Source organism: Arvicanthis niloticus, chromosome 1 (genome assembly GCF_011762505.2).
Source record: "Arvicanthis niloticus isolate mArvNil1 chromosome 1, mArvNil1.pat.X, whole genome shotgun sequence".
Lineage (NCBI taxonomy): Eukaryota > Metazoa > Chordata > Mammalia > Rodentia > Muridae > Arvicanthis > Arvicanthis niloticus.
Window position 1 is genome coordinate 155,005,522 of NC_047658.1, and position 13,787 is coordinate 155,019,308.

The window sequence follows — 13,787 nt, forward strand, 5'->3', positions numbered from 1 at the left end:
TGAAGGGAAAATGGCGTCCAGTGAGTACAACATGTTTAATGGGTATAGAGGCTTACTAGTGACTTGCTGTGCCTTCCTCCTAAACTGGTTTAACTTGTGATGGAAGATCTCTTTATTCTTTCAATTGCTAGTTTTTGGGTTTCATTGGCTAATGGATGGGTACTTCTGTAGGCTTCTGGTAGTTGATTCTGTAGCCTAGGATTTTAGACAAGAGCAAATCCATTTGGGTCCTGTGCAAGAGGTGGAGGGATGAGGGCAAGACCACTTAATACAGAAATCAGAGACATGACTATGGGTTGGGAGATGAAAGAAGTTGGGTGTAGAAGAAAGTATCATCAAACAATCAAGTTTGCCACAGTGATTCCATGTTGTCCTTAAAGGGACTGTGTGTGACATCAAAGAACAACGTATCTTTATTTTCTACTCCCCAGTGTCTTGTATTTTCTGGGTTTTGTGTAAATTAGGAGTATACATCTAAGCAGCCATGAAGTAAATAGAAGTGAAGTTAAATTATCACTATTTGAATCCTTTTTCTTCTCTTTGTGACCCCCCAGAATGCTAAACAGGTCACTTAATCTCTTTGTTAAAGCATACCTCTGCTCCTGCATTTTCAGTTTGTGGGCTAGAGATGCATCCTCTATATGCTCTTTCTTAGTGGTAGATGCTACAAAGGGAATTAGGTGCTGGCACACAATGGCCAATTGACACTCTCCTCCCTCCTTCTTTCCTGACGAGGACTGACAGTCTGTAGATGCACCACAGGATGAGCTATGAAGCCAAATCTCTCTGCTCTGGCTTTGAATCTGGAGCTATCATTTATTAGTGATGGGGACCTAGACAAGTCATTTTCTTGTTTCAGCCTTTAGCCCTCAGTGGGTAAAATACACACAAAACTGCACATCCCTTGTTGAAATGCTGAACCTTTGTTCCAAAATAAAAGTGAATGCCACTATTGTTAGTAAAAGATGGTATTACCAAGGTGGGCACATCCAGCAAACTTCTTCCTTCAATTTAGAGTGGAGCGGCCATAATTTAGATAATCAAATCAGTTACAGCAGGTAGTAAATAAGATGACCAACAAAGGCATCATTTGATCATAAGACGACTCATAAGATAATGAAAAAATATTATATTGTCACAGTGTGTAGAGCAAAGTTTACTATCTTCTTTATGGGCTTCCCTATGGTTATATCTTCTGCTCTCTAACACAGTTGTCTGATGTCATCCAGATATGTTTATATAAATGGACTCATGTGTGGCAGACATCCTTTCTAAAATCAGCCCCAGTCTTAACCTGAGACAGCTGTAAGGATTCTGTCAGTATAGACTCCAGGCTAGTATGTCTACACCATTATATTGCATCAGAATGCAGCCCCCTAAGAGTCCCGAGGCAAAGACTGTGAAATTCTGGTTTTATTCTCTTTAGAGCTCAGATACAATTAAAAATGTTACCACAGTAATTGGCAACATCCATTAACTTGATGAGAATTGCCCAAGGCGACACATTTTCCCCCTTTTGCACATTATTAGTCTATAAATACACCTGGTTCTTTGCTCTTTCTTCTGTAGAACTTCCACAAACTGTCCTCCCCACCCTCCAAAGCTGTCTCCTTAATGCCCTTTGCCTTTTTAATTAACTCTCTGAGTACTTTCTGCACTTCCAGCTGGTACCACATAATCTTGGATCTAATTACATGTGGCCTTGTGGTTTATCTGAGAGGCAGCCTCAAAAGCTCAGCCCTGAGGGTAGTGGACTTAGTCCCTGGAGCCTGGTATGAACTCCAGCTCTGTGTTAACCCACTGAAGAATCTTCAGGGACTCGGCTTCCTGCATAAACACATCTAGGTAATGGGAATGACAAAGTCAGTAGAAATTAGACAAGGATGTAGCTGTGATCTGCAAACAACCAAGTACTGATGTCATCTGTCAGTAACCCCGTTATCTGTCCAGGTCCTGCTTTATATTTTCTGGTCCTTGATGAAGTGATGGGTACAAACACTTCTGACCTCCAGTCCTCACTGACAGAAAGCCTCTCTTCTCTCTAATGCATTCAGTTGATGAAGACAAGAATGAGACCAGAGAGTGGGAATCTTCAGCGAACAGGCATAATGACTAGCAGTGTGAAGGCTGGGACCCCCCAAGGTCTCATTTCTCCTGGGCTGTGAGGTTATAGACATCAGAGATGTGGAATTATGGAAAAGATCCTTGCTCTCCTCCAACTTGTGCTTTCTGACTCTGAACATATCTGTAACTCACTTCTGAAAAGCTAACCATTTGTGGCAACACAACAGCATTGCCAGACATTGAAGTGCATGCCATAATTTTCAAATGGTATGTGGTCCCTTAGTGTCATTTTCTATACCAGTTCGAGCATCTAGACATTTGGAACCCACTGTATCTCTTCTTGATATTCTCTATCCCTGGTTTTCTTTTTGGTATTGCATAAACACAGCTACCCAATAGCTGAATATAAGAGGGACAGATTGTTCAGGTAATATGATCTGACTTGAAGGCATGAAGGATTGTGATGATGGGGATCACAGAGAGGTACCTCTTCTCCATCCAAATTCAGACATCATTGCCAATGTAAATGGCTCCCTTAATCTTGAATGGAAGAGTTCAAGACATTTCAGTGGACACTGGCTTAGTCCTGAGTCTGTGTTCTTGCTCTTTGGCTCACCCCATATAAGAGTTTATGGGCATTGACTAAATAAATACTAGGCAGGGAGGGCTGCATGATAAATGATGTCATTCAGTCCATCCACAAGTTATTACTGCTTAAGAGTCATACAGGCTGCAGGTTGTAGTATTTTATATATTTTAAGTGCACATTCTATAAACTAAGTATGTGTATATTTGCATACATGTTTATATATGTATGTGTACTTAAAAATTGCCATCTATGCACACATATATATCTGTAGTAAAATATTAAAATATATTTTCCTAAATTTCTGGCACAGTGGCTGCAGTTTATTCAAGATAATTGTTATTTTGTTTCTGGAGTAACTTCTTGTGCTTTCTTCCCAGATACTCTTATTTAAGCACACCATTTCCCAACATAGTGCCTTAGATCCCATCCCCCTGTGTTCTCCCTAATCTCACACATTCTAATCCCAAGTCCTTATTCCGTCTAACATTTTCCTGGGCTATGTTAGCCTGTTAGCATTCTCCTAATGCATTACTACATAAACACCTTATAAAGAAACAGGGCATGCTCAGGAATTAGATCAAGAGATTGGAGACAGGACACTCCAAGGGCTAGAAACAAAGATTCTGCCTTAAGTTCAGGGAATGTTGAAATGATTTAGGTCTATGTAATTGAAAGTGGTCTGTATAATGAATAATCAGGTTGTCTGTGAGCCACAGGTCTTTGTAGATTGTGCCATTTAACACAGTTTTACTGGTAAATATGGAACTACTCACAGGAGTTACTTAGATTGTAACTACTCTGTGTACAAACAGCTGTATCATCTGGATCACACTGAGTGCTCATCCATAGTAGGTATTCAGTTAGAAGCTTGCTGGCTATATTTCTAATAACAGAGTACTCTAGTGGTCCATAGGTAAGTTCTTGTGGATTTGTTAATACAGAATCCACTCCCAAGCTGCCACGGACCAAGTCACAGTTTCTAACAATAGGTGATGTATATCATGTTCCTGCTTCTAGTTCACTCTAGTTCAGTAGAGTTTGCTTGTCTTTGGAAATGGCCCTATGAATGTGTATGATATGTCCTGACTGTACTTCACTGGGCTGAGGGATTTCTTTCTAACCCTCTAGAACTTGAAAAGATGTTAGATTAAATTAGATTGGATCATGATTATTTTTTTCTAACTGCTTCTCTGGTAGAATTTACATTATATTTTTAACCCAGTATAAACCTTTGACTTTTTATAACCTTAGACAAATGGTTCATAAAAATAGTTAGCCTTTTTTATGAGATTTCCACGGTATATAAGCTGATTTTTTTTATTTCAATCTCTTTTATCTGATGAAAAATTTAGTTATTTAACTTTTTTTCATATATCTTTGGTTGTGAGCCTAGCTTTTAATAGCTGAGCCATTTCTCCAGCCTTAATTTTTTCTTAAAGGTATATATTGTACATCAGACACATGTCCCTTAACCAGTCTCTCCTATTCTCCTCTTTCTTTTTTCCTCTTTACAGTCTCTTTTGTTACCCCATGTAGGTTTACTTATATTCTTTATTTAACACATATTCAATCATATATACTATATTATACATATGATATACATCATGATATATGATTGTATATTTCTAAATTAAATCCAGGAATCACAAATGAGACGTAGCATTATTTTCCTTTTTTTCTAAGACTGGCTGAATTTTTTTTTAACACTTGGGGCCAGTTATGTTTACTTTTCCATAGACCACAGATCTTCCTTCTTTATGGCCAAAGAATTCCACACTCTTCTTATCCATTCTGCTATTGCCCAGCACCTAAACTATTCTCATAACTTAGCTTTTGTGAATATAATTACAATAATATTGGTATGTAATCATATCTGTTAAAAAACACTCAAGGAAGGTCTCTAGGTATCAGATAACTATATTGAGTTTACATCTTCTGTCACTATATAGTCATTAAGAAACAACAGAAATTTTTGGTGTGGATGTATGTAAAGGGGACCTTTATGTACCTTGATGGTGGATTGTAAACTAGTCTAACATGTATATGGAGGTTTCTCAAACAAAACAAAACAAAAAACACCAAAAACCAAAATACCTAACAACAACAAAACAAATAAATCTAGCATATGACCCAGATCTATCAGTCTTGGGCATTTACCCATAGGACCTGAAATCAATAATTGAGTTTTAATTCCAGTTTAGTATATTTCAGATACTAATGAGCCACAGTCCAACATTTGGAAATTACAGAAATACAGATCTGCTGAGCATTTTTTGATTAGAGAGCAGGAAGTTAAGAAAATAATAGATAGCTGCCCAAGGGTCATGGGAAGACCTTATAGATACATGGAATGACTTCACAGGAGAGGTGTTGTTACTGGATCCTTAGCTGCAAGGAAAGAAGGAGAGAGGTCACAGTGTGGAGGGAGGGGAGCAGAGAAGTAAAGAGGGAGGGGAGGGAGGAAGAGAGAGAGAGAGACAGAGAGAGAGAGAGAGAGAGAGAGAGAGAGAGAGAGAGAGAGAGAGAGAGAATGAATGAATTATCTTCAAGATAAGAAATGAAGTTAGAACCAGGACAATTCCTATTCATGAGATATAGAAAAATATAGAGTACTTCCTTGTACTCCTAATTAAAAAGTTTGCAAAAATATTTTCTTTTCTAAATTTAAAATTTACAAGACAAATTTCTCTTAAGAGCCTTGTCACATTGTTGTACTCTGAAGATCCAATCCCAAAGTCTAGGGAGAGAATCTGTTTGTTGTAAAATAGGGATTCTAGCCCAGATTTCTTTGGGACAGATGGAGGGCAGATGTACACTATATAGAAGTGGACATGGAGGTTAGCACCTAAAACCCTGTTAGTCTAGAGACTTATCAAGGCAGGGGACCAACTGTGACCTCAGAGTGTCCACTAGAGGAGCCATGGTCATGTTGGCTGCAGGAGCCCCCTGAGGTGCTGTTACCCTGACATTTTCACAGCATGATCACATTTGTCAAGCAAATCATAGGGGATTATGTTTTGCAGACCCAATATTGCTTTGATTAGTAATGGGCAAAATAGCAATATATTGACATAAAATGAAGGCTTTAGCCACTTAACTGTTTAGAGATTAATTGCGTGAATGAAATCTGTTGTATTACAGAATTGCTTTCAACATTTATTTGAAACATATTGTAGGCTGTTATTATTCAGGTCTATTCATCCACTCAGTAGATACTTAGTGTGGAACAAGATATGGTGTTGTGTACTAGTGAGAAACATTTAATCAAGTGTAGAGGCTGTCTTTAAGAAGAGAATGTTGAAGGAGAGAAACAAGAGGTTCATCAAACTATCAGTAAAGTAAGATTGTGTTGGAACCCAGAGATCCTTCTGAGTTTCCTGCCTTATCAATGGATGAGTTGTTACTCTTTTGAGAATCTAGATTGCCCACCTGGAAACAAACAAACAACAGCAAAAAACCAAAAAACCAAAACAAAAAAAAAAAAAAAAAACAAGGAAAATTGCATTGTTGATCTCTAAGTTTGTTTAAAGATCGTGATAATATGTTTTAAACTGTAGACATCCTGGACCATTAATCTATTAATTGCAGTTGTTATGACACAAACACTTTCATAGTGAGCACCGCACAGTGAAAGGATTCGGTGCACACTTCCCTCTTCTGAGTACCTTACATATTTATTTTACATAAAGGTATCATTTTTATTCCTGTGTGGCTCTAGGGTTCTCCTGTGAGTGTCAGTGCATGTGCAAGTGTGTGCATATGTGTGTAGTCTGTAGAGACGAGATACCTTGGGTCATTCCTCATGAATGGCCCACCCTGTCTTACCTCTTCTTGTTCATTTGGGTTTGGAAACAGGATTAGAATAGATTGGCAGTCTAGTGAGCACTAAGGATCCACCTGTCCCTCCCTTCCCAGTACTGGGATTACAAACATGCATCACCAGATCCAGTTTTTAACATAGACTCTGGGGATTATACTATACTTAAGTAGGTGGTATAGGGACACTTTAACAACTAGGCCATCATTCTATTCTATCATCATCATCATCATCATCATCATCATCATCATCATCATCATCATCTCCATCTCCATATCCCCACTGTTTAACTAAACAGTGGGGATATGGGGAAGATGAGGCACAGTATCTGTGATCCCACAGTGACCTCAGCCTGGTTGACAACAGAAGGGATGCTCTTACCTGCATTACTGATACATGGATGGGAGAGGCCTTCACAACTCAAAGCTGAGTTTTGGCCTCTAATGGGTGGTTCTTAACTCTTGGGGTTCATAACCCAAGCTCCTGGTTGAGTTTTTACCCCAGGTCAGTTGCTCCTGAAAGAATGAGTCCTCACTTCATGATTACATCTTCTATGTACTTTCTAAGAATGACAATTCTTGTACCTTATCTCAACCACTTGGGTCAGAAATGCTAGATATACCCAAGCACTCTGTTTTAAAGCTTAAAACACCAATGCATTATATTGCTACAGTCACTGTGAGATTCAGGAAAGGAAGGCTATTGCACCAGTTTAACTAAACCAGAATCCCCAGGGAAGGCCCGTGCTTTGGCGTTTAACATTTTTCAGACACTTCCCTCAAGAAATTCTAATATAAAGTCAATGCAAAGAGCTTCCATGAGAAGGAGGCACTGAGACAAGCCATAAATGCAACGCTGGATCTTATTGTACAATTTGTATTCCAGCTAGAGAGCTGGGGGAGGAAACTGTGGTGTGCATTTGAGAGATAAACGCAGGCCTGATAGGTGACAACTCTCTAATAATATACATTACAAAATAGGAAATAGTTTCAAATGTCTGATCACAAAGCAAAAAAAAAAAAGTGTGTGTGTGTAGGATGGGTAAATGAGTTTATACATATGATAATTCACTTAATTTAAATAATTATACGTCATGCATTCATGTCAAAACATTATATTGACCCCTGTTCATGTATGTAACTCTAATTTATCAGTTACAATACTATTCATAAAATATTTTGTAATTTAAATGTCTAACAGATCAGTCAGTAAAACATGGGTATTCTGACCTTATTGGTATTTTGGCTTTGATTTTCTCCCCGCAATGTTCATTTTTATGATTTCTTGGGAAATTTGTGCTCTGCAATTCATACCCTCTCAGACAGAAAAATAAAATAAATAAAAAACTCAGGCTCTTGGCCCCACCACTCCTTCCTGACAGCCAAGTGTACTATGAAGGGGCTGGGACTAGAGTTCTAAATTGGAATCTAGGGCCACTAGACACAAACTCGCTGTGTCTCTGGATGTTTACAAAGGCTGCTTTCTCATCTGTGAAATGAAGGAGCTGGATTAGACTGAGATGTTTCAAAGGTTGCTGCATCCAGTTCTCCTGGGGACTGTCCTGTCGAGGTAGGCTGTCATAGATCCTGAGATGCTCCTGTCTGACCTACTTTACGGAAGTGGACGTGAAGACTGAACTCACAGAGGGTGCTGTTGCTAAAAATAAACCGGGAGCTTATGACCTCCTTGCCAGGATTCGATCAGTGGTGTCTGAGTGTAGCTTCTAGGGGCTGAGTTTAGTGTCTCCCCTGGAGGTTTGGCTGTGACTCCTTGGTTTCTCTTGTTCCTGTGTCTTTGGTCTTTTGTCATTTCTTGAAAAGGGTTCTAATTTGGGAGAATAATCACCATCCTTCCTATCAGCATTTCACGTGATCTTTGATGCCACCATTGGGCTCATCAATTATTATCAGATTAATGAAAATACCTCTAAAAAGAAACCACCTCACACATTGTGAAGCTCTGTCTAGGTTTTTGTTTTTGGAATCCCCCCTTTCTTAGAATAAAGTGAGCTATACGAGGCAAACAAATCCCTGGAGCATGGCGAGCGAGCGCTGGTTTGTCTGCAGTGAGTTTTTCTACAGACTAAAGGATGCTTAAGGCAGGGTCTTATGGAGGTTGTCTGACTGACATCATTTTAATCAGTCATTCAACAAATATTTACTGATGATTTTCCCGGCGACAAATACTGTGATTGAACACACTGATGGATTATTCAACGGTAAACTCTGAGGTCAGGGAACAAGTCTGATAGGAATACAAGGGTGATTTCAACCTATTGCAATGATCGTTTAACCAAAGGAGAACAATAATGTTTTATTATTATAAGAGTTCCCATCAAAAGTCATTTTCAGAAGATTTGTGAGCAAATGAGGAATACAAACAGGGAGAGCTTGCCTCAACTGAACACCTTTGGTAGTGGGATTTTCCTATCTGCTGTCTAGAAGACTGTCATTGGAAAAAGGGAAAAAAGACAGAAGGCTAGAGGGCTAGTTAGTCCATTTTGTTCTTCACATAAAAAAATAATAGCTACCATGGAATACTTCCCGTGTCCCGCCAGTGATGTAAGTATTTATTGCTTAGCCAACATAATCTCTGTGAGTTTAGGAAGTTAGTGCCGTGATCCTTCTATTTTATAACACACACACACACACACACACACACACACACACACACACACACACACACACACATAATATCCTAGGGAGTTGGCAACAAAGTGACAAACCGGTCTAGATGAAGACTGATGTGGCCACTCAAAAAAAAAATTAATTGTATCCAGTTGTGCATGTTATGTTTCAGTTGAGCCCCTTAGCAGAATAAGTCATGGTTAAGGAACTGAAAACTCTTCATAAAGGGATTTCACTGATTGTATATGATTGTAATATTCTAATTCTATTTTGTTCCATGGAATCTTGTTTTAAAGTATCTTAATTAAAACCAGAATATGGCAGTTAAACACAGTTGCTACTGATGGCTTGTTTATAGTGTGACAGCAATAATGTGTCTGGCACAGCTTTCGTTTACCACCTGATGCTCTGTAGAGATGTGCTAAGTTTTCTTCTGTGCAGTTTCAGTGAGATGCTTATATCTCTACCCTGGTACAGACACTACTGACAGGGAGTATGGTTTGATTTGGATCATTTTTTTTTTTAAAGTATCTCTGTAGGCTCCTGAAGTAAAGGCTTAGTTGGCAGCAGATGAGCATTTAATTGATGATTAAGGAGTTGATAGCTGGATAGATTATTAAGATGTGGAGACTTGTTAGAGAAAGAAGTTCACCCTTGGGCTGGTATATTTTATCCTCAGACCTTTTCTCTCCATCTCTGTTTCCCTGGCACTATGAGCTAAGAAGAACTTCTCTACTGTGTTTGTCCACCATGATGCTCCATCTAGTAGGTGCATGGCAATGGAGCAGTATCAGCCGATTGAAACGCTAAGTTGAAATCTTCCTCCAAGCTGTTTTTCTTATGATGTGACATAAACCTGACAAGGGCAGAGTATTACTATTCTTGTGGCCTGTTCTATTCTGGATATTGGTCCTGGCCTGGTAGCATGCTCTGTCCTGACATTAGTTCTAGATAGTCAAGGAATTTGGATACTGTTGGTAGAAGAAATCCTAGGGTCATTTGTTTACCTGGTTGGCATACCTGCGTGGGCATGCCTCTCATCCATCTCCCATTGCCCATAGCATCCTTGAAGCTCCTCGTATCTGTTGAAGACCTCTTCATCCTCATAGACACCAAGAGTCGAGACAACTTACAAATGTACTTTTCATCAACTCTTCCATCTCTTACTTCAAAAATTTCTTCTCTCTATTCCTCTACCATTCACATTGATCTACTTTCTCTTTTATTTATTTCCATCATTCCTTTCTTTTGGAATACCATCAATATGAGTTATTCCCCATCTGAATGGTCTAGAAACAAAAGGTTTCTAGACATATACAGGATACTCCTACAATGCTACTTTATGTAGAATTTATCTATGGAAGCAGGGATATGTTGCCTAGAACCTTGACTCTAAAAGAAGTGGCTAGGCTCAAATCCTAGTCTCCTTCAGGTAGACACAGTTCATAGGAGAAACTAAGTCCTGGCTCAAACCCACCTTCCTGGCCTAAGTCCCACCCTTGCTGTTTTGTAACTACATAGTTGGAAGCAAGTGGCTCAAGCTCGCAGTGCATGACTGGGCCTTCTTTAAACAGAGGAAAGGATTGATTCCCAACAAATGGAGTAGGCACAATGACTAAATGAGAACAGAGTTTCTGTGTAAGACAGTGCCCACCACATGTGTGCTTTCAGGATCTGTGAATTGTTATCATCCTGTGGCTGCAGGCACATCAGTTAATCTCTCTTATTATCCTCTTTACCAAGGAGGAAAATTAGATGAATGGTACTTTCTTTAAAAACTCATTTCAACGATTAATTAAGATAATGCTTATGAATACCAAACACAATGCCTGATACTAGATGTTCTCTGTTCTCATTAGCATTTGTCAGGGTTATCTTGTGCCTTTGCCCATACATTTCCGCCAAGGCATCCCTTCCTCTCCCACCTGCCTCTCCCCTAACAGACATTATCAGACATGTTCACTTGGGTTTTGTTTGTTTGTTTGTTTGTTGTTTATTTTTTGTTTTGTCTTGTTATTAGCAAATCGTTTATATAGTGTTTCCAGAAATGGGGCTTGGGACTTAAAGCTGGGGACCTGATTGTATCTGTTTAATGTCTGTTAATTTCCCTGGGACATGGCATGTTCCAGAATAACCATAGTTCACAGGCTTCACAGCAACATTATTATTTGCACTAGGTGAGAAAAGCCAGAGCCAAGTACTTGTGAGCAGGCATGGTTCAACATCCACGGAACAGCTGGATGAGTCTAGTGACAGCAGTGCCTTTCTACTGGGAGTAGTTTTGTCTCTCACCAGGAGATGGTTCACAAAATCTAGAATCCCCTTTTTCATTGTCACACTTGCAAAGATGCTACTATATTTAGATAGTAGAAATGTCCAACAAGTCTGCGATGCACAACTCAGACCCCACAACAGAGAACTATGTAGTATAGGTGTTGGCTGAGGGAAATTGAGAACCCCGAAGCTAATCTTGACATTAAGGCAAAAGCAGCCACTGGCATTTTGTGCTGGATTTGGATCTGGAGGTCACAGCTAAGATTGTTCCAAAGAACTTTATTTAGGAATGTGGGGTTTTACAGCATGGTTACTTGTGCAAGTCCTTTGAGCGCTTTCAAATCATGGATGTTGTGGTCCCACCTTCATTGATTTTTGGCTTCACAGATCTAGGCAGATACCTGTTAATTTCTGACATCTACTGGTGATGTTCTTGAGCTTGTGGACTATGGAGGCCAGGATTCTGGCTAGAACACAGAAGGGCCTGTTTTGTAAATGGAGGAGGAACTGATGGAGGGCTGAGGGTAGGTGGACTTGTCACAAGGAGAAGGAACATAGAAATAGATAGAGGTAAACAGGCCATTGGAACTGCCCCCTAAGGAAAAGTCAGGCCATCTTTCAACTTCTGACCGGGTCTTATGTGATCTGAGATGACTAAGTTCTCCATGCCTCAGTTTCTCTTCCAGTCAAGTAATGAATAATGATGGCTTGTGTCCTTAGGTTCAAGATTTGCTGTTAGGGTCAAATGAGATAAATGAAACAAAATGCAATGTATCAACAATCGTTGGGGAAAACATCCCTCGAAGTAATGCCCTGGTTGTTTAACTTTTGGGGGGGAAAGAAGTAATTTACAGAAGTAAATGTTTTAGCTAATGGAATTTTGGTCTTCTAAGACATGATTGTTTTATTTTAATCAACAAAAATAATTTAATTTTCTCTAATTTATATCATTTGCCACACTAGTGTTATAAACTAAGAGCACTAGGCATAAAAACCCCAACTTAATTTTTCACTTTCTCCAGCCCTTCATGTAGCTGTCAGGCATCTAATTTGTCTCGAACATAGTTACACCTCAGTGCTATTGGAAAACACAGAGACCTGTGATGTGGAGATTGAGTTTTGAGTTTTAAGTCTGTTTGCCGTGTTTTCTACTTCTCTTACTGTCTAGGTCCCTTAATAAATGCTCTTCCTAACTTGCTTCTCTTATGTGCGGAAACCTGAAAAATTAGAAAACCGGTATTGAGATGGTTTAAACTGGGAGTCACCTAGCTATGAGAGAATATAGCCACTTGGCAACATCAGGATTGGCTCTGTTTCTAGAAGTGCCATCCGTGATGGTGACGATCTACAAATTCTGTGCATTAGGGTGTACTAGAGACCTTGATTCTGTGTTCTTCTGTGCACAGATGTTTCAGTGTGTTTCCTGGCACTTGCAGCTGGATTTTTGGGTCTCACACTGGCCTGGATATCTATGGCAAGGGAGGAGACCATTGCCCAGGTGGTCTTGAGCAGGATACGTAAAGAGTGTCTTCTGTACAGACTCTGAACTTATCCTTTTTAAGCTACAGGCAAGGAAGTCTCAGGTTTCTTTCAACTTAGTAGCAAGGAGAATTTTGCCCCAGACACTATATTTTGAGTGTTTGCAGCCAAACAGTTGTTTGTAAACAGAGGAGGAAAGAAGAATAGCCATGATCAGATGATGTGGACAGACCTTGAAGCCAACAGAATGGGGGAAGGAAGAACATGTAATGTTCTATGTGTAAGACATAAATAGAGCAATAATATGGCTATTCAGGAGTTCTGGGTTGAAGATATAGCTCAGTGATGGAATGCCTGCCTACCAGTGAGCATGCACAGAGCTCTTCTTCATTTCCTAGGACAAGGGGGGAAATGTCATGACTGAGAAGACAGATGGTGAGGAAGGGTGGCTCACAAAAATCTCTTAAAAGGTACAAAGTGGCAGGGATGGCTCAAGGACAGAGATTCAGGCTGGCATTCCTATGTCATGGACTCTGTTTTTCAAAAGGCTTGCTGACACCACTGTAGGAGTCCTGCATCACAACCATTGCAGTTGGTACTCTCTAAAACCAATCATACACCTGGGATTGCCAATGGCTGTACTGTGTCAGCCCCAGCATGCAGGACGGACCTGTTTCAGAGCTTAGAGTGTTGAAGAACAGCCCAGATGTATACAGCCCAGATGTGTATCACTCTGCTGTCCCCTGTGCTTGGCCTTACTCAGCCTGTTTCTCCCTTTCTTCCCCAGGTCGGTGTCTGGATTGGATAAGGAGGCAGACCTGGTGCACATGGAAGTGAGGACAGCAGATGGATGTGAGTGCTGGTGAGATCACACTATGCCCAGAGATCTGCCTAGGTCTCTCTCCAACCATGATTTGCATTTTAATGGCTTGGGAAG

General features: G+C 39.9%; 1 protein-coding gene across 1 annotated transcript in view; it reads left to right on the top strand.

Moving 5' to 3' along the window:
* The window catches only part of Sorcs3 (sortilin related VPS10 domain containing receptor 3), a 588,549-nt gene that overhangs the window by 415,023 nt on the left and 159,739 nt on the right, over window positions 1-13,787 (top strand). Inside the window, exon 6 of the mRNA XM_076924035.1 lies at window positions 13,638-13,702. Within this exon, the coding sequence (XP_076780150.1) occupies window positions 13,638-13,702 (65 nt within the window). The remainder of the gene's footprint in view (window positions 1-13,637; window positions 13,703-13,787) is intronic.